We start from the raw sequence: 19,323 nt of genomic DNA, 5'->3' as shown, positions 1-19,323 counted from the left end.
TAAGGTAATGTGTGCATTATAAAACACATTTTCGTTTGTTTTTTATGTCATGAGAACATATTATGAAAAAAAAAAACCGCCAGAATCAAGGCTAAAATTATGATTCTAGCCTTAATTCCTAGCGGAAAAAAAACCGATGTCTTTTTCGAAGGCCTCAAAACACCCAAATTAAACGACCCATAGATTTATCTTTATGGAAACAAGAAAAACCGTTTTCTGTCATTACCATCCCTCTCCGACAATTGGGGGAAACGAGTAAAAATCTAAGACGATCACCTGTACTTGTCGACCGTAAAGACAGGACCTCAAAGTCCATTGTCCATTGGGAAATTTCACACTGAAGAGGTCATTGTTTTTTTAAAAGGTACTTGGAAATTTAATGAAAGGTTTCAAGTATTTGTAGTTAGCGTAAGCGTTTTTGTAATTGATTTTTGTCGATAGACAGTTAAAGTGCGGAATTTAATTAAAAATAAAGTATTTTAAAAATACATATTTTAGACCTCCTTTATAGCGTTTTTACATTATCCGATCCTATATCGGCATGCGACGACGATGGACGACACCCGATAGCCGACACCATGTGCTGTTTTCATTTAAGTATATTTCCGACAAAATCGTTCCGATACGGCCGGCTCAAAATGGACGTCACGCATCGCGCTCTGCGCACACAGAGACAATTTAGATACACGCATAGCACACACAAACTTTTCCGATAGCCCACGGACGTCCGATGGTGCCGTAAACATATCGTATCGTCTCGTCCGATACCGATATCGGATCGGATAATGTGAAAACGCTCCGACTGTGTAAGATGATGACAGAAAGAGAAGGTGAAAGCAAATGGCGACAGCCCGCACGTTAGGTACACAATAGGGCCTCATAGGGTCTTAAATATCTTTATACCAAATTTCAATAATAGATTGAAATTAAAATAATGTCAGATTCAGGAATCCGCTTGCGTAATTTTAAGTTTTAAGGGTTTCTATTTGTAGCTAATGATGTTAAGTGTCGTCCCTCTTTCCGGCTAAAATCTAAAATGGTCTCGCCGGAAGACCAGCGCTGGCTCCACCTAAGGAGTCCGCATTTTATGCTGAGGCGGGACCATTTCGGGCACACACAAGCAAACAAAGTATTCATAATTATTATTATTTTTTTATTTTGTATTCTCATTTTATTTTATTTCACTTTTTTTTGTTATATCTATTATTTAAATTTGTGTGTCCCGAATATTATTTTTCATTTTCATTTTCATTTTAAAGTTTGTATTTGCACACGTGATAACAATATAGCTCAATATTCACTTGGTTTGTTTTTGCGTAACGAAACAAAAGTGTCTGATCTGTATTGAAATAGTTGCGTAAAAAAGTATCGTCCTATAAAAAGTACAATTCATTCCGCTCGAAAAGATATCGCCGGCAGAATAGTTGCATTCCCGATACGGCATTTTCAGAATACTTCGTAAATAAATTCACGGGTCCTATGTACGGAATAAACTAGAGTTTAAACAATGATTAACATATTTGCTGCCGACTGTTGAACCTAAGGCTACTTCTTACTTTTTTGGCAGAATTGTATATAGAAAATTTTTACCAAGCGCCTACAAAAATGGATGTTTAATTAAAAAAAACTTTTTTTTAATATGGCTAACATGTAGGGTCCACACAATTTCTGTACGCAATCTGTAAAATTTTACAATACCCTCAGGTTGACCAATTAGTGTTAGCACTAGATTTTTTTACACAATGCAGGCTAATTTTATAGCAAAAATACTCGTGTTACCTCTTTGGTGGTGCAATTAAAAGAAAAATCTAAAACAATGCAATAAAGGATTTTCATACATTTTTTCTGCTCTAGAGCAGAAAAGTCCCGCTTTGTGCTGGGTATTTAGTGCGGTTATGATGAAACTGAAGCACAGTTGGAAGAAAAACTATTTATTGCACATGAACATAAAATGCAAAAGTCAAAGTCAAGTCAAAGTCAAAATATCTTTATTCAATTTAGGCCATAACAAGCACTTATGAATGTCAAAAAAAAACTACAAAGAAATGCAAATACACAGAAAGGCGAGCAAAGGCGAGCTTATCCCTAAAAAGGGATCTCTTCCAGCCAACCTACTCATGATATAGAGTTTCAAATTCTGATAATATAAAGACGTGTGTTTTTGATGCTAGGTCTAAACGACTGTTCGTCTAATGCCACTTTACGCCACTCAGTGCCACTGGCTCTTCGGGCGGAAAAGATAAAGTTTGCACATAAATCCAACCCTGTCGGGCGCACGCGATAAGCCGGCTTGCTTAACCCTACCTGCGGCCGTCCCTCACACCGCGGCCATCACTCGAGTCTGGCCAGTATAAATTGTCAAATCAAATTTTGCTTTAAACAATCCAAAAATCACTGAGTACATTGTACGTGGCCATCGACGCTCTAGTTCCGTTACATCGCGTGTGTCAAAATAAACTACGCAAAGCAAACTACGCTTAACTATACAGTGAATAAGCGTACTTAATTAAGAACAACATCTACTCAAAAGGCGGGGGATTAAAATAGTAGATTGTACAACGAGAGCATAAAACGAGCCATTTTACCCAAGACGTTCATATAGCCAGGCGAGGGTGGATAGACACATCGAGGGGAAAATGGGTTTAATGCTCGAGTTTTACACGCTGCTTTTCACTTCGATGGCGAGGAAACGAAATAGCAACAATTGTTCACTTAAGTACTATGTACATTTTATTTTTCATGCATAACTATATAATTATATTTTTTTAGTTTTATTGATTTATTTTGATTGATTTGATTGATTTTTTATTTTGTATAAATTAAAAATTATGAAAAAAAATATATAAACTTCTTTGTTTGTGGGTAATGATACCTGATTACCTTAGTCTTAGACGAAGATTTTATTTTATGCACTAGTGCATAAAAAGTCATTTTATGTCGCCTGGATCCAGTATAAACACCAACTTTACGAGCATGACAAGTGAAAAAATATTTTGTAGCTAACTCCATCAAAAAGGATATTCCAAATACTCATAACTTGGTCCCTATTGCCTCTGTGTTAATCATCCTGGATTTATAGCATGTCGGACGATGTAGCAGGTTATGGTAATGGGATGACGGGTATTTAGCGATCGCTCAGCCGGTTCACAGCCCATAGGATTACCTTGATCCCCATAGACTGCCGTCACTAGGGGTTAAAGGGGTTGCCAAGGTTAAATGGCGCTTTTGCGATGTAGATTAAGTTAATGTTTTGCTCATTTTAACCCCCAAAAACAAGACACAGACAAGACGCAAAATTAAGGGTGCCTTGTTTTTTGGCCCGATTGGCAGGTGCTTGCCCAGGATAAGGAAGATTGGCGGAAGAAATGGGAGGCCTTTGCCCAGCAGTGGGACGTATAGAAATATAAAAAAAGTTTCTAAGAGATATAATTAGGTACTTCAACTTAGAAATGTAAATTTTGAGGATTTTTTTAGTTGGTTTGATTAGTTTATTTTTATGAGACTTGTTTCCAGGGACTTAGGTAAGTATATTTTTATTTTAAAGAGGCAACGAACAGAATGTCCACAATACATGTATATATGTCTTATGTATGTATATTGTCTATTCATATAATAACTGATGAGGTAGGCCCGGTACCTAAGTGAAATTTGGTCTTTTTTTTTTTTTTTTTTTTTATTCGACTGGATGGCAAACGAGCAAGTGGATCTCCTGATGGTAAGAGATCACCACCACCCATAGACAACTGCAACACCTGGGTATTACAGATGCGTTGCCAACCTAGAGGCCAAAGAAGGAATACCTCAAGTGCCAGTTATTTCACCGGCTGTCTTACTCTCCACGCCGAAACACAACAGTGCAAGCACTGCTGCTTTACGGCAGGATTAGCGAGCAAGATGGTGGTAGCAATCCGGGCGGACCTTGCACAAGGTCCTACCACCTGCTCATCCTGGTCACCTGGTCTGTTTTATTTCAGATCTGTAGTAATTACACTTTTGTTAAAATCTGTCTTTTCATAGTGAATGACATTGTTTGTAACAAAATCCTTCTGTTATCGTGTGCATTATCCTCAAGTCATCCAATTTCTTCATAGATAGATAAACCCTTAAAGTGGGATAAAGATAGGATATGATGAGATAAAAAGTTATCTGGCACCGGGATAAATGGGTAAAAAATTGTCGAGTCAAACGTTCGGCGGAAAAAGGCGAGAAATGAAATTCAGCATTTTTAATAGACTTAGTAATTTTTGTACTGGAAGTGTTATTATTATAAATTCACTAGTTCATATGTGATATTCGGTAGAGCTCTGTTGCTCTCAGCATTTGCCACAATTATAAAAAAAAATACAAAGGCAACTGCATTCAAATCAGTCCACCCGTTTCAGAGCTACGGTGCCACAGACAGACAGACAGACACACATAGCGGTCGAACTTATAATACCCCTCTTAAATATAAATTTCAACGCAAAATAAAAATACAGTGTTTACGATCGAGCTTCGGCTTTTTAATTCGTCTCTATATAAAAAGTGCCCTACAGTAGCTTTAAACACAAATTATAATAGTTGCAACGCAACATATGGTCCTTAGAGCCGGATTTGAAGATACCTGTGGCGAGAGCCAGCCAGTTACGAAATCCAAGCCCGAGCACTGTTGAAGCCAAGAGGAAACCATCACATTATTTTCCCAAGAAAATTGATTGAAGGTTCACTCGTTATCATCATCCTGTCAGCCGTAGGAAGTCCACTGTTGGGCATAGACCTTCCCTGTGGACCTTCAGTTGCGTCGATTGGAAGCGGCCTGCATCCATCTTGAACCCGCTTTAAGCGGAAATTAAACTTTGTTGTTTGTGTTCTTTACACTTTGGCGACGGCAAAAGTGTAAAGAACACGGTAGTCGGCCGCATTCGGCGAGTGCCTAACAGCTGCCACCGCCTTAATAATTATGGCCGCCGCAGTAGACGGACAGACTAATGTTTAAGGCTACGGTCGTTCGCCGAAGTAGTTTGAAACAAGTTCGGCGACCGCATTAGGCGAACAACAAAGTGTTATTTCCGCTTTAACGACGCCCCTATTTAATAAAAGTTAAGTTTAGTTAAGTTTTGCAGGTGGTAGGACCTTGTGCAAGGTCCGCCCGGATTGCTACCACCATCTTGCTTGCTAATCCTGCCGTGAAGCCGCAGTGCTTGCACTGTTGTGTTTCGGCGTGGAGAGTAAGACAGCCGGTGAAATTACTGGCACTTGAGGTATCCCATCTTAGGCCTCTAGGTTGGCAACGTATCTACAATCCCCCTTGTGTGGCAGGTGTCTATGGGTGGTGGTGAGCTCTTACCATCAGGAGGCCTGCTGAGACTTGCTCGTTTGCCATTCAGTCGAATAAAAAAAAATGCTACAATCTCACTAAATCATAAATGCGAAAGTTTGTAAGTCTGTTTGTTTATTTGTTTGTTACTTTATCACGTCTAAACCACTTAACCGATTGATATGAAATTCGGTATACTGATGGTTTAGGTCCCGGAAAAGGACATAGTTTTTATCTCTGAAAATTGCATAGTTCCCGCGAGATAGCGTTAAACGAATTCTGCGCGGACGGAGTCGCGGGTAACGGCTAGTTCTACATAATTGTTAAGTTTATCACATTTAATATTAAACATAAAATATTATAGATAAAAGTGCATGACAATCATGTAGCTTTGTAGCACTGTAACTCTTATTGAATAGGGGGCTCATCCGTCTATCTCGTTTGGTGGACGTCCTACGCTGCGCTTTTCGATCCGCGATCACTACTCTAGAGAGATTAGTAAGGGGCTGTTTCACCACCCACTGATTAATTATATTTGACAGATAAATGTGATGCCGTCTCCGTCTATTCGAACAAAACAAATAGAGACAAAAGGGGGTAAAGGTTCGCTACTGACCCTCAAACGACGACCACAGCCACTGTCAAAAGTATAGCGATTTAGAAGAAGTATCTTCTAGCTGTTCTCTATATCAGTGTTAGATGGCACTGAGTTGGCTTGAAATAAATTGGTTATATTAAGTATCTATTTCAAAAAAAAATATCACGGGACAATTCACACCAATTGACCTAGTCCCAAAGTAAGCTTAGCAAAGCTTGTGTTATGGGTACTAAACAACGGATAAATATAATGATATACATAGATACATACTTAAATACATATTAAACACCCAAGACCCGAGAACAAACATTCGTATTTTTCATACAAATATCTGCCCCCACACGGGAATCGAACCCGGGACCTCAAGCTTCGTAGTCAGGTTCTCTAACCACTAGGCCATCTGGTCGTCTAAAACACAATACAATATTCTTTTAATTTTTTTATAAAATAATATTTGATTTCCACATGCTTTTACAAATTTTAGCCACTATTAAAAACCTTAGCACGTTGATGAAATACTTGGCGAGATCGCGCGGTTTGGTCCCAGCTTATAATAGGAATGTTGACACCATTAAAAATTAGAAGACACGACTCCAGTAAAAAAACGCTTTATTTCAGCCCTGAAAACCAGATTAATTTTCGATTAACTGCAAAATTAGATTTTTTGTTGCTTCAAAACAAATATATAGTTGATTGAGTGTGCGAACAAGTGACGTCATAACTTGCTATTTCCATTCAAACTCTATGGAAGAATTGTGTTTTGACAGCTCATAAAAAGTACGTCAATTGATTGGTGTGTCAACGTGCCTATAATCTTAGAAGTAATAGTGTAGGGTGCGCCGGCGTCGCAGGCCCGCCACGCCCCGGCCCGCCTGCGGCTTAAACGCTGCCACAGTGTAAGAAAATACGCTGTACTCCATAAAATACATCTTGAGAAGTTTTTATACACTTATATACTTTTTAGGGTTCCGGAGCCAAAATGGCAACAACGGAATGTAAAAATTTAAAGGTATTCAAAATTGATGACATAGAAATGTGCTTTCAAACTTTATTGCTAACTCGGTAGCATTTACTTCAAAACTATGTGTGCGTCCCGCAGGAACTTTCCAATTTCCCTGGATTAAAAGTAGGATTGTTAATACGGAGGCTGTATTGTCCATACGCGCTGACGTTCGCAATTGCAATCACCATCTCCTTCTACTCTCGTCTTATACCATGTGACAGAAAGAAGGTGTGTAAACAATTGTGATTCCTAGCGTTAGAAAATAAGGTCTCTTATAGAAACTATACTCAGCGGCATAAAATTCGGCCCACTCTCCATACAAAATAACCCTCCTTGGGGCAGTCGGGTAATTACCTATTACTGCATATTGAAGGCCAGATTTTTTACCACTCAGTATATTTTCAAACATTCCAGTCTATGAAGTCAATCATTCAACCTCGTCACACCAGCCGAAAGACATCCACTGCTAAACCAAGGCCTCCACCAAAGAGTTCCACGTCGATCGGTAGACAACTGGTTCCCAAATCGTCAGTCCATCTCGTTGGACCACCTCTCTCACACCTACGTCTGTTGATTTGTGGTCAACCACTCCAGAACATTACCCCACTATTTATTTAATCGTATGGCATACATTTAAAATAGGCTTATAATATATAGGTACATATACACACACTCTTTGCAGCACTTATACCCTCAATGTTAATTTGCAAGAGAAGACTGAAGGTCCGACATCTCTAGTCGAAATGCTCGGTGAGCTGTTCGCTTGTGGGCTCTGAAAGGAGCCATTCGCATTCGTAAACATATCTATCGCCATCTTTGCCTATGTGTATATCGCCTTAATGTTTGTCACTCGTTTAGCACCACCCAGGGGACACGTGCAGGGTTGTGGTGGGTTTCTCCTGCGGAGGCGAGTAACAATCGTCCCCCACTAAAATGAAACGTTATAAATTAAAAGAAAAATTCAATTGAAATTCTGAGATTTTACTAAATTTCCATGATAATTAATACAGTCAAGGGCAAAGATATCGACACGGCCAAAGTTGCAAAAATATGTATACACGGCCTTAATGTTAAGTGCATAAAGTGTCGATATCTTTGCCCTTGACTGTACCAAAATCACATCGTAAATTCCACTAAAACGTAAAACACCAGCGCTAAGTTTCGTGACTCTAAACCTAACAGTTGAAATTTCAGCATTTTTTCCCGATCCCGTAAGAATATCGGGATAAAAACCGCCTATACGTTATTCCAGACGGTAAGCTATTTATTCAAATCCGTCTAAATAGTTACAGTGAGAAGGAGTAGCAAACATATACGCACACACGCACTCACACGCACGCACACACACACACACAACCAATACTCACACATTTTCACGTTTACTTATAATATCTACTAGTAAGGTCATTCACTGTAGTCATTTATAGGCTCTAAAGTTTTATTTCTCACTAATCTACATAGAACCATACTTACCTACCTGGTTCTATGAGTGAGATCTTTACACAGGTTCTGTAATCCTATAAATAATTTGTCATTATATTACATTTTTGTTCATTAGTGTGTAGGTGGCATTTTGGCATTAAGCGATAAATTCCTTCGTCTTTTCTAGAAAAAGAAGAACAAATCAAAAAGCGCTGTCGCGGGTGTCACCCGCTGACAGATGTTGGAAAAAAAATTAATCAGTTTTTATTGTGTTTAAGAATGTAATGGACCAAATTGAAAGCGTGTTTGTTGTTTGTTCAGTCTTAAATTATATACACTGTAAAATAAACCAGTGAAAAATGGTTGTGTTTAGATTTATCCCGGAAGCGAATCGTGTCTTGTGCTGTCTCCCGTATCGGACCGGAATCTCAATCTTACTTGGATTAGCAATTCTAGTAAGTGAAGTAAATATTTGACGACGAAACTGATGGTCATGGCCTGTCTTGGCTCTTGTTTATATGCTGTCTCTTTCTTACGAGACTTCCAAATGTGACAATAAGGCCGCTTGTAGTTGTCCGTTGGTTTCACCGGACAACGGACCGTTTTTCTTGCCGGACCTGCGGTGTCGTATAGCTTACAATGAATGGGTGTACATGCACTGGATACATCTGGCAAAGAAGCCAAAACAACACCGCAAAAACGATCCGTTGTTCAGTCAAAACAACGGACGTCTATAAGCGGCGTCAAGCATCTGAGCGACTGGCAACATCAGTCGTATTGTAGCCTGATATCAGGAGTCAGAATGCGGTCTGCATATTTTGCAAACCGAATATACATACCAGGGAGCTCATCAATATGCCTCGGTATAGAGCTCCCACCAGCTGGACTGACGACATCGTGAACCGGAATCGGAAACCGGATGCAAGTGGCGAGCTGTCGTTCATTGTGGCGTTCTAAGGGGGACCTTTGTTCAGGCAGTGTACGTCTTCCGGCTGATGATGATGATGAGAGAGCTGGAATCAGATAGGTATACTTCGCCTTAACACACACACACATCCCAGCCTATATACGTCCCACTGCTGGGGCACAGGCCTCCTCTCAGAACAAGACTTCTCCTTAACGCTTCGCGTTATTTTTAACACCATTTTTGTTTGACCGCTGTGTGTTTGTCTGTCTGTCTGTGGCACCGTAGCTCTTAAACGGGTGGACCAATTTGAAAGCGTTTTTTATTTAAAATCAAGTTTTTTTGTGATTGTTATTAAACATGTTTCATCAAATTCGGTTGAGTCGTTTTTGAGATATTGAACTTTGAAGTGGAAAAGTCGGGGGTTTTTTGACTGAAAGGTCGATAGGTGGAGCACCCGTAAAGGCTGCAGTAGAACTTTGTCTCAGTAAGCCATCATTGTTTTCATCAAGGAAGCCATTGGGACATTTATTGTGATAAGATTCTACTGCACGTAACAGAGGTTTACAATACAATACAATAACTCTTTATTGAACACCAACATATAGTAAGCAGTACATAAAACACAGGTATATATGGAGATTTTCCAAGGTAAGTAATAGGCGGTCTTATAACTTTTTACTACTTGTTCACGTGCCGTAAACATGGACTGCAACTCAGCCGAGGACAACTGGGGCAAGAACCTACGACGGAACAAGATTCAGGCGCATCGCGCATCACGTTGTGATAAATCCGTAAAATGCAAACCAAGAACCTATTGTATAGATTAACGCACACATGTAAATATTCAATGTATAAATAGTTATAAGAAATTGTAAATAAATCGTCTTCACATTCTAGTGGTGACGCTGTTTCATTGCAGGTTTCCTCTTACTGTGGCCAAGACACCTTTAGACGTCAATACAACCCGTTGCCTGAGTCTGGGTGGTTATAACTTTTTACGATTAATGTGCTATTGCATTGTCCAAGAACATGTTTGTTTAATACATTAATTTCGGACGAACTCAAGCCCCTAAGGCACAGGTTTAAACCTAGTTTAGGGGTCGAAAGCTCGACCACTTACTCAAGATATTTTTGCACAAACTTAAGTTTATGTTATTTGTAACACTTGTTTTTGAGTACAATAAACATTATTATTATCTCTCTATTTATTTTCATTCTTAGGATTAGGTTTTTATAATAGTTATAAAAAGTAAAATACAGGAAAGTACATACAAAATAAAAATATTATAAAAGCCTAACCTAGTTTGCCGCCACATTATTATTATTATTATTATTTCAGAGCCTAGGACTTTAAGACACTACCTACCTACAGTATTCAAACTTTTTGTTTCAGCTCGAAGTCCCAGCGAATCTGTTGTTTGTATATTTCATCAAGGATTTCAACCGCGTCCCAAAATGTATTGTTACGTATATGTACGTCGTGGGCTTTATTTTCATAAGTGTCGAGATGCTATCAGTTTGTTGTCTGTGCACTATTCCTGTAAGTACCTGAACTCAGTACTCAGTATGATAACATCGTCATATCGTAAGCCTAATAATAGTAAGTAAATGATCTGATGGACGACCAGATGGCCTAGTGGTTAGAGAACCTGACTACGAAGCTTGAGGTCCCGGGTTCGATTCCCGTGTCGGGGTAGATATTTGTATGAAAAATACGAATGTTTCTTCTCTGGTCTTGGTTGTTAATTATGTTTTTAAGTATGTATCTATATATTGCTAAGCTTACTTTGGGACTAGGTCAATTGGCGTGAATTGTCCCGTGATATTTATTTATTTATTTATAAACATTTATTTTGCTTATCCGCGACCTTATGAGAGCTACGCCTATGCAATAAATCTCCACTACTTTGAAAACATCTCGTGTGTATATATATACAACTAGCTGTTGCCCGCGGCTTCGCCCCAGTTGTAATTTTTCTAAGTTTTCTTCATAAAAACCTTCTACTGACAATAACGAACACAACAAAATAAGAACAAGCGAAATCGGTCCAGCCGTTCCCGAGTTTTGCGCTTAGCAACACATTTTACGATTCATTTTTATTTATTTTTACGATTCATTTTTATTTATATAGAATAGATAGATTATAAATTTTGAAGCACGAGTTTTTTTTAAAGTAGTGACGAAATGTATGTTCATCCAGCTCTTTCACCCCCACGCTGTATACGTTTATGTCAATCCAATTTATAGAAAGGGCATACAAAGACGCCAATAACCCGACCAAAGATATTTATTGATGTGAAAACCTAAAACATGTCCAACAGTGGACGTCCTAGGGCTAAGATGATGATGATGATGATGATGATGAATAGGGAACTAATTTTAACTGATAATTTTCTACAAACAAAAAACATTTTTTTGCTCATCCGACACCTTATAATATATAGCTAAGTTTATGCAAGTGGTTTTTTCATTGATATGGACTTCCGCAAAGTAACGCCTAATTCAATAAATTATTTGATTATTTTCTTTTTCAGAGTCGGATAGCATCGGAATTTTTATTAGTGTTTTCGTTTCTACGTATTGTTTGTCTGATTGTTGTTATTGCTTCACTTGCTGCAAATTTAAAACTATTTGTTATCATCGGTTATGTGGCTCTTATGTTTCGTAAGTTTTTATACCAATAATTACCAATAATTTGCAGGTGGTAGGACCTTGTGCAAGGTCCGCCCGGATTGATACCACCATCTTGTTCGTTAATCCTGCCGTGAAGCAGCAGTTCTTGCCCTGTTGTGTTTCGGCGTGGAGAGTAAGACAGCCGGTGAAATTACTGGCACTTGAGGTATCCCGTCTTAGGCCTCTAGGTTGGCAACGCATCTGCAATACCCCTGGTGTTGCAGATGTTTAAGGGCGGTGTTGATCTCTTACCATCAGGAGACCCACTTGCTCGTTTGCCATCCAGTCGAATAAAAAAAAACAATATTTTCCTGATTAGATAAGTTTCTGTACTATTTTCAACAATTTTCTGATTTTACTGATAATTGATTCACGATTTATTGCAGTCAGATACATTTTGCCTTTAATAAATAAATGTGTTCTGTTTAATTCTTCATAAAATTCAATTTCATTTTTTTTCCAGTTTGGGCCTACATTTGTTTTCTCGCGAATAGTTTTCACCTAAAGGAAAAACGATCGAAAAATGAGCATTCTTACAATGAGACCACACACGTTGAAGAAGGTTTGGATTCCGTGCACAAAAAGAAACCTGAAAGAATAGAAAATTACAGAGCGTCGAATCCGATCGTATACTCCTGCGCTAGTTTAATGACTTCTATAGAAAACGCAAGTTTATTTTGGATGGATAAAACGGCAAAATCTAGAAATGTCCGGAACTATAGAACTGTGAAGCGTGACAAAACAGAATTACTTAAAATCAGTAACAAAATATGTTTAACTCCAAAAGGGGGAAGTCCAGATTACATATCTGAATCTGGAACTTCCAAAGAATGTGCCAACATTAACATACTGGACCAGTCTGCCAATTCCAGTGCCCCAAATGAATATTGGAAGGGCTTTAAATCTCATAAACTGCAAAAGCATAACAAAATTGATAAAACAATAAAATTCAGCAAGTCCTATGATAATCTTAAAGATGATAAACAGGGTCAAGTTAACAATAAAAAAGTTGTGAAAAGTGTCAAGTGCTCTAAACGAATAAGCTGGTTGTATTGGCTATCCGGAAAACACAATAAGTTCAGAAGCTTCAGTAAATCGGGTAGAAAGGGATACTCTCATAACTTGGGTGTTCAGTGTAAAAAATCAAACTTGGACAATTTCCGTGGACATGAGGTCCCTCGCGTGGTCACTGAAATCTATGAAAGTTGTAATAGTTCTAGCGAGGACTTTATGAAAGCAGCTAAGTCTCAATCTAAGAAATCGTGTATGTGTAGCAGCCATTGCCCACCCGTCCGATGCCCTAAGCCAGTACCTGAAATATGCCCAAAACCACGTAAAGCCAAATCCCCACAACCATCGAAAGAAAAATGCCCAAAACCACCAAAACCGTCTAAATCCGTATCACCTAAACCATCTAAAGAAAAATGTCCAAAACCACCGAAACCGCCCAAATCCGTATCTCCTAAACCTTCTAAAGAAAAATGTCCAAAACCTCCGAAACCGGCTAAAGCCAAATCACCAAAGCCATCTAAAGAAAAATGCCCGAAGCCACGTAAAGTCAAATCTCCTAAACCCTCTAAAGAAAAATGTAAGCCACCTAAACCTGTGAAACCTCCCAAACTACCACCATGTCCTAAGCCTAAGCCACCTAAGGATTACTGTCCCAAACCACCTAAACCAAAATCACCAAAACCATCTAAAGAAAAATATCCAAAGCCACCTAAAGAAAAACCCCCGAAACCGAAGAAGGATAAGAAAAAATATTCCTCATCTAGTAGTAGTCATAGTAGTACCTGTAGTAGTAAAAGTTACAAAAATAGCAGTAGCAGCACGAGCAGCAGTTCTGGTAAAAAACGTGGAAAGCCTCCAAAACCTCCTAAGCCTCCTAAACCACAAAAAGATAAAAAATCCTCAACTAGTAGTAGTGGCAGTATGAGTAAATATTGTCCTCCGACTAACAAAGAATCTAAGGTTAGATTTTCTAAAAGTAGCAGCAGCACCAGCAGCAGCTGTGCAAGTGGCCATATCGTTAAATCTAAGGCAAAACCAATTTGCAACCTGCCAAAAACAATTGCTCCTAAAATGGAGTATACGTCGAAGAAGAAAAAGCGTGCAGTCAAACACCGCCTCATCTGCATTGGGCCTGTTAATGATTCGAAACAAAAAGTAAACGTCCAGCTTAAAATTGAAATAGATGAACCCGACTGCCCACCTCAGCTGGAATGTGGAGGGGAATGCCAACCGAAACCGAAATGTATTGAAGTTTCATGCGAATGTGACTCGCCTAAACCTTCCCAAGTCTGCAAAACTACTAAAACGAAACCTGTTAAAAAGCCCAGTAAACCTAGCGTCAGTTCAAAAAGTTGTGCTTGCATGTCTTTACCCAACTTAAGCAAAAAAGCACAAAAAGAGATACAGTGTGATTGCAGCGTTCCTACTCCTAAAAAAACAAGTCAAAAAGGGTGTGACACTAAAGCTGAAGTAGCCATACAGAAACGCAGTTACGAATGCAAATGTATTCAACCTGACTTATGTTCCCCGTCTACGATGAAAAAAAAAGAAAAAAGTAATTCTAATTCTTGTACGTGCATTGTGTGTCAGGGAGACTGCAAACCCCCCGTTTGTAAGATGTCAAACAAGTGCCTTAGTGCTAATATTAAAAAGAAACGTCACATTGAATGTGAATGTGATTTAGCAAGCATGCCTTCAAAGTGCAAGATTTCTCCAAAATCAAGTCCCACTGAAATTGTGCTTGCCAAAAGTTCTTGCGGTTGCAGTCATTATGCACCTGGTACAAAACTGGGAAGTAAAACTGGTGGCCAACGCCTAGACTGTCAACCTTCTAAACCCAAATCAAGCAAGTCTCAGAAATCCAATAAATCTCTTGACCCTTGTAGCAAACCACCGTCTGCAAAATCAAGCAAAGCAATGAAGTGTACAATAAAAAAGATCAAATCTAATAAATGTAAAATCCAAAAAATCAAATCTATGTGCAAAATAAAAAAGGTTAAATCAAGCAAGCGTGACCCATGTGAAGAATTATTACAAACAAAGCCTAAAAAATATAAAAATATAACTAATATGGGTATACAATGTGGAATGGGCTCCATGTGCGGAGTTATTGCCCCCTGTCTTATGGATAAGCAATGTGGCAAGGATGCTGATCCCGGCGCTTCAGTACAATGTGCTCGATCTAGTATCATTCACCGTGATAGGCTAGTTGCAACAAAAACGTTTGAAAATTTAAAAAGAGACGACACTGATGCCTGCTCTTCTTATAACAACAGAACCAGCTTAGATGAAGTAGCACTTCATGAAGGAATTGATCTCACTACGTTATGCTCACACGATAGATCAAGGGACAGAATGTGTTATGCGGTATTGGACCAGGAAGACGGAACAGATGGAAAAAATAAAATACGTGAAGATATCGGGAGTAGAGTCAGAAGTGAAGTTCAAGATTTGAAAAATGCTGTCATGGGTGACTGGTCTAATAAGGATACGGATAAGGGACAAGGGATAAGGGTAGTCAAACTTAATGAGACTGAAGTGAGCCCACCGCGCAAAGAAAATCATAGTTTAATAAGGCCTCATGGGTTCCCAACAACATATTTTACGTCAAAAATCCTGCGAAGAAAGAAAGACAAATCCCTAATTAATGCCATGCATGGATTGCATTTAGTTTCTTGGGCGCCCAGTAATGAAGAACGTAAGATCCCTTTTAATGTATTTTAATGTTTTCTCTGATATTGATCTAAATTTATATTTTACTTAATTGAATAGGTTTTTTCTGGTCTTATTTCCGTAACCCTCCAATTTGTGATAGTTATTCCATTACAAAGTGGTTTATTTAATTAGGTAGTCACTCACATCCCCATCACTGATCTTCTCGTATCCGTTCCCCTCCAAAAACAAAACAATATGGACTAAAACGTTTGTATCTCGCTCCTCTGTTACCAAGTCATTATTTTCATCATTGACCTCCTCATTGCCATCGTGGACTTCCGCAATAAACGCCTCAATCAATTTATACAAAATACTAACTAATTTTCTATCCGTAGCTCAACGGAGACCAAAATCTGACAGCAGCGATAAAACGGCTAAAGGAGAAGGGAAAAATCTAACTTGACAATCGGTAAGACAAAATTATATTTGAAATTAAAAATTACGAAATATTCATGATAAATATCACCTCAACCTCCTCCTTTTTTGAAGTCAATTAAAAAAGAGAGAGAGAGATGTGGCAAACTGAGAGACGGTGGTTTCCAGATGTGATTTCGCTAGGCAACTCTGCGGCATTTAATGGGCTACGTACCGTACCTACTATGGGGCTAATCGCGCAGTATTAGCATGCCACCCCTTTTTAAAGTATAGCTTGAGAGAGAGACGGCGCGCTAAAACCGCGCAGTTAGCCGCATAGTGCGTACGTAGCCTTAGATTAGATAGAAACAGCATTCTGGAGTGGGATCCCACAATCTACTGTTTGATTTCAGCTCACCATCGGCAAATCGTTCTGGAGCGCCAAGCAGTCGCTTTGCAGGGCCAAGTTGTTGCGGTTGGTTGGGGAGGATCGCAGGCTGCGTGCCGGTCGGTACTGTGGTGATAACTTAAATCTGAGGCCGTATTGTATAACGCGCGGTCGCTTGCCATCGCATTCATTGTTTCTTTCTGTCTAACGGTGTAAGATGTTGACAAAAAGAGATGGTGAAAGCGATGGCAAACGCACATGCGATAGACTTAATAAGACTAAAATTGGTTTTTGGAGTATTTTTGTATTTCGTCACTACTTTGGAAAAATCTCGTATATAAAATCAATACGTCAACAAAATTTAACCTTGACGTAATGGTCATAAAGTGCATCTCAGAAAATTTATCCATTTTAAGATACGAGTTTTTTTAAAAGTAGTGACGATTTTTTATTTCAACTCCAAATTTGTTACTTTTACGGTCATCCCGTGAAATCCAACCATCCAATCCAACAAACAAACAATCCAATGTGTCCAGTGGTAGTGTAGGGGTTATAGCACGCAGCACGGAATGCTGAGGACCTGGGTTCGATTCCCAGTGCTCTCCTTTTCTGAGTTTTTCTGTGTATCCATGTTTCAGTTTGTATTTCCGTTAGACAATAAGAGCTTGGGTCTGCAGTGGTCGCGGAGTAGATAGAGTAATTTAGTTTTAGTGAAGTGTTTTTCAATGTGGGTTGCAATCCCCTAGGGGTCACGAAGCCTCTTTAGGGGGTCGAGAAGCCCCTCGTAGTTGCTGGGAAAACTACAACAGTAAAAAAAAAATAAGTTTAAAAATATTTATTCAGATAATATTAACTAATAATCATGTCAGCCGAAAGACGTCCACTGCTGGACATAGGCCTCCCCCAAGGCTCTCCACTCAGACCGGTCTTGTGCTTTCCGCATCCACCGCGATCCCGCGATCTTAACCAAGTCGTCGCTCCATCTTGTAATAATATTTGACACAAAATATACTTACATGAAAAAGAGGCAACGGGTAGAGGGGTCGCCAAATATTTCTTCATACTAAAGGTATCTCATTTTCTTTTTTTTTTATTCAACATACCCTTTCCTCCATCAAGGCCTGTCTTTTTGACGGCGCTTATTTATTCAACTTCACATTATGTACACAGCTAATTATGTATAATCGAGGAAACTGAATCACGTGCCAGGATGATGTTCATGATCAATTTAGCTTTAATTTCTTTGGTAGATGTATGAAATGTTAACAGAAATCAGTAGCACAAAGGTATGTACAAGCAGCAGAAATAGATAAGCAGTTGTGGCGCGCAAAATAATTTAAACATTCTCTTATTATCTTGGCAGTCGAATGTAGATTATTTTGAGCACCGTAACCGCGCATCTACTTCTGCTGCTGACTGTACGTGATTCAGTTTTGATTGTACCGTAAACTACTTCAACTTTGCCCTCTGGCCCTAACATTGCCTGATTTGATTTAGAGTCGATAACTTAGCACTCTTATAGGTTTTAAACTTTTATCTACAAGGAAATTATTATTACGGAGGGATAAAAGTTTAAAAACCTAAAGGGCGCTAAGTTATCGACTCTAAATCGAATCAGGCAATGTTGGGGCCAGAGGGCGAAGTTGCAGCAGTTGAAGAAAACTATTTTTCGGACATTTTCTGATATCTAATGAGAACTAAAAGAGAGGCGAAATATTGCTAGATGGCGTTAGTATCGTGAAGTTTTTTAACGTTACGGTCTTACTTCATCACCCCAGCCTATATACGTCCCACTGCTGAGCACATGCCTCCTCTCAGAATGAGAGGGCTTGGGCAGTAGTTCCCAAGCGGGCCTAGTGCGGATTGGCAACTTCACACACACCATTGAATTGCTTCGCAGGTTTGTGCAGGTTTCCTCACGATATTTTCCTTCACCGTATAGCTCGTGGTGAATTTCAAATGTAATTTCGCACATGAATTTCAAACACCTCCACTTTACGTCTATGGGAGGTACTCTAAAAATAAGTTTATTGAATTTTTTATTGTACCATTTTGTTGGCATAGTTAACATACCTATATATTCGTGCAAAATTACAGCTTTCTAGCATTCGGCATCGACTTAAATTTGCTATGGAAGTGTAGAAAGATGAAGTTTAAAAAAAAAAAACAATCGTTCGTCTATATGAAACAGTTAGGGAATTAATCATTTGTGGCGAAAAATTTGAAATCTCATCCGTCAATAGAAAGTTTTCGTGCCTAATTTATAGTAGTTTAAATTCTTCTTTTTCAGTTTAACCCTACTTTTTGGTGATCGGAAGTCGCTGGTCGTACGAAAAGCTCATATGATCCGACGGAGTTCAAACGATATTGAAATTGAAAGGAAAATTCGTCGTAGATTTGATGAAATAACAAATAATATTGATATCATTCAGAATTGTACAAGAATGTAAGTGAAAGGGAATTAAAGCTTGTTATTATTTTGAACAAATTTGAATAAGATGAATATCATAAAACAGTTTGCTTTTATCAAAGTAATGGTGCACAAAAAGTAAAAAGTACTCAGTTGTTTTAACAGAAATACCTACATTTACTGTTCTAATGTCTGTACGTAATAAGTTTCCAATGTTTTGATTTACAGTGTCATCATATTTTTGAGCAAATACAGAAGTTTGTAGCTATTTATTTTATTACAGTGTTTTGTGAATATTGTAGTAAAAAATCGAATGAATGTTTTTGCGTTTATGTTCGTATTTTGCACGAAGCATTTTTGCTCGTTTCTTTATTATGCGGGCAGCTGAGCAGTGGAATTCTCTGGCTGGCTGGTTATACCGGCGCCAGACATTGCTTCACTTGTTTGATTGCTATGTGTGGCAAGAGACTTTGAATGTGTTCGAAGTTTGACCAAAGCTTTGCACTTTGCCATGCGGTATCGGTTTTTAGCGCACGTCAAAGCGT

The 19,323-nt window shown here is 38.7% G+C and overlaps 1 protein-coding gene across 2 annotated transcripts; it reads left to right on the top strand.

Annotated features, from left to right (window-relative positions):
- Window positions 1-8,542: 8,542 nt before the first annotated feature.
- LOC141442182 (uncharacterized) lies at window positions 8,543-19,055 on the top strand. Of its 2 annotated transcripts, none has more exons than XM_074107090.1 (7): window positions 8,543-8,774; window positions 10,620-10,766; window positions 11,762-11,891; window positions 12,364-15,609; window positions 15,962-16,035; window positions 16,394-16,487; window positions 18,659-19,055. In XM_074107090.1, the coding sequence occupies exons 1-5, from the start codon at window positions 8,679-8,681 to the stop codon at window positions 16,027-16,029; spliced, it is 3,687 nt and encodes a 1,228-aa protein (XP_073963191.1). In that variant the 5' UTR covers window positions 8,543-8,678; the 3' UTR covers window positions 16,030-16,035; window positions 16,394-16,487; window positions 18,659-19,055. The 2 variants fall into 2 exon arrangements, with proteins under 2 accessions (XP_073963191.1, XP_073963192.1); XM_074107091.1 differs by having other exon boundaries at window positions 16,394-16,491.
- The last annotated feature ends 268 nt before the right edge of the window (window positions 19,056-19,323 follow it).

The sequence above is a fragment of the Choristoneura fumiferana genome, chromosome 25, assembly GCF_025370935.1.
Source record: "Choristoneura fumiferana chromosome 25, NRCan_CFum_1, whole genome shotgun sequence".
Lineage (NCBI taxonomy): Eukaryota > Metazoa > Arthropoda > Insecta > Lepidoptera > Tortricidae > Choristoneura > Choristoneura fumiferana.
The sequence above is the reverse complement of the archived record's forward strand: the minus strand, read 5'-3'. Positions and strand labels throughout refer to the sequence as shown.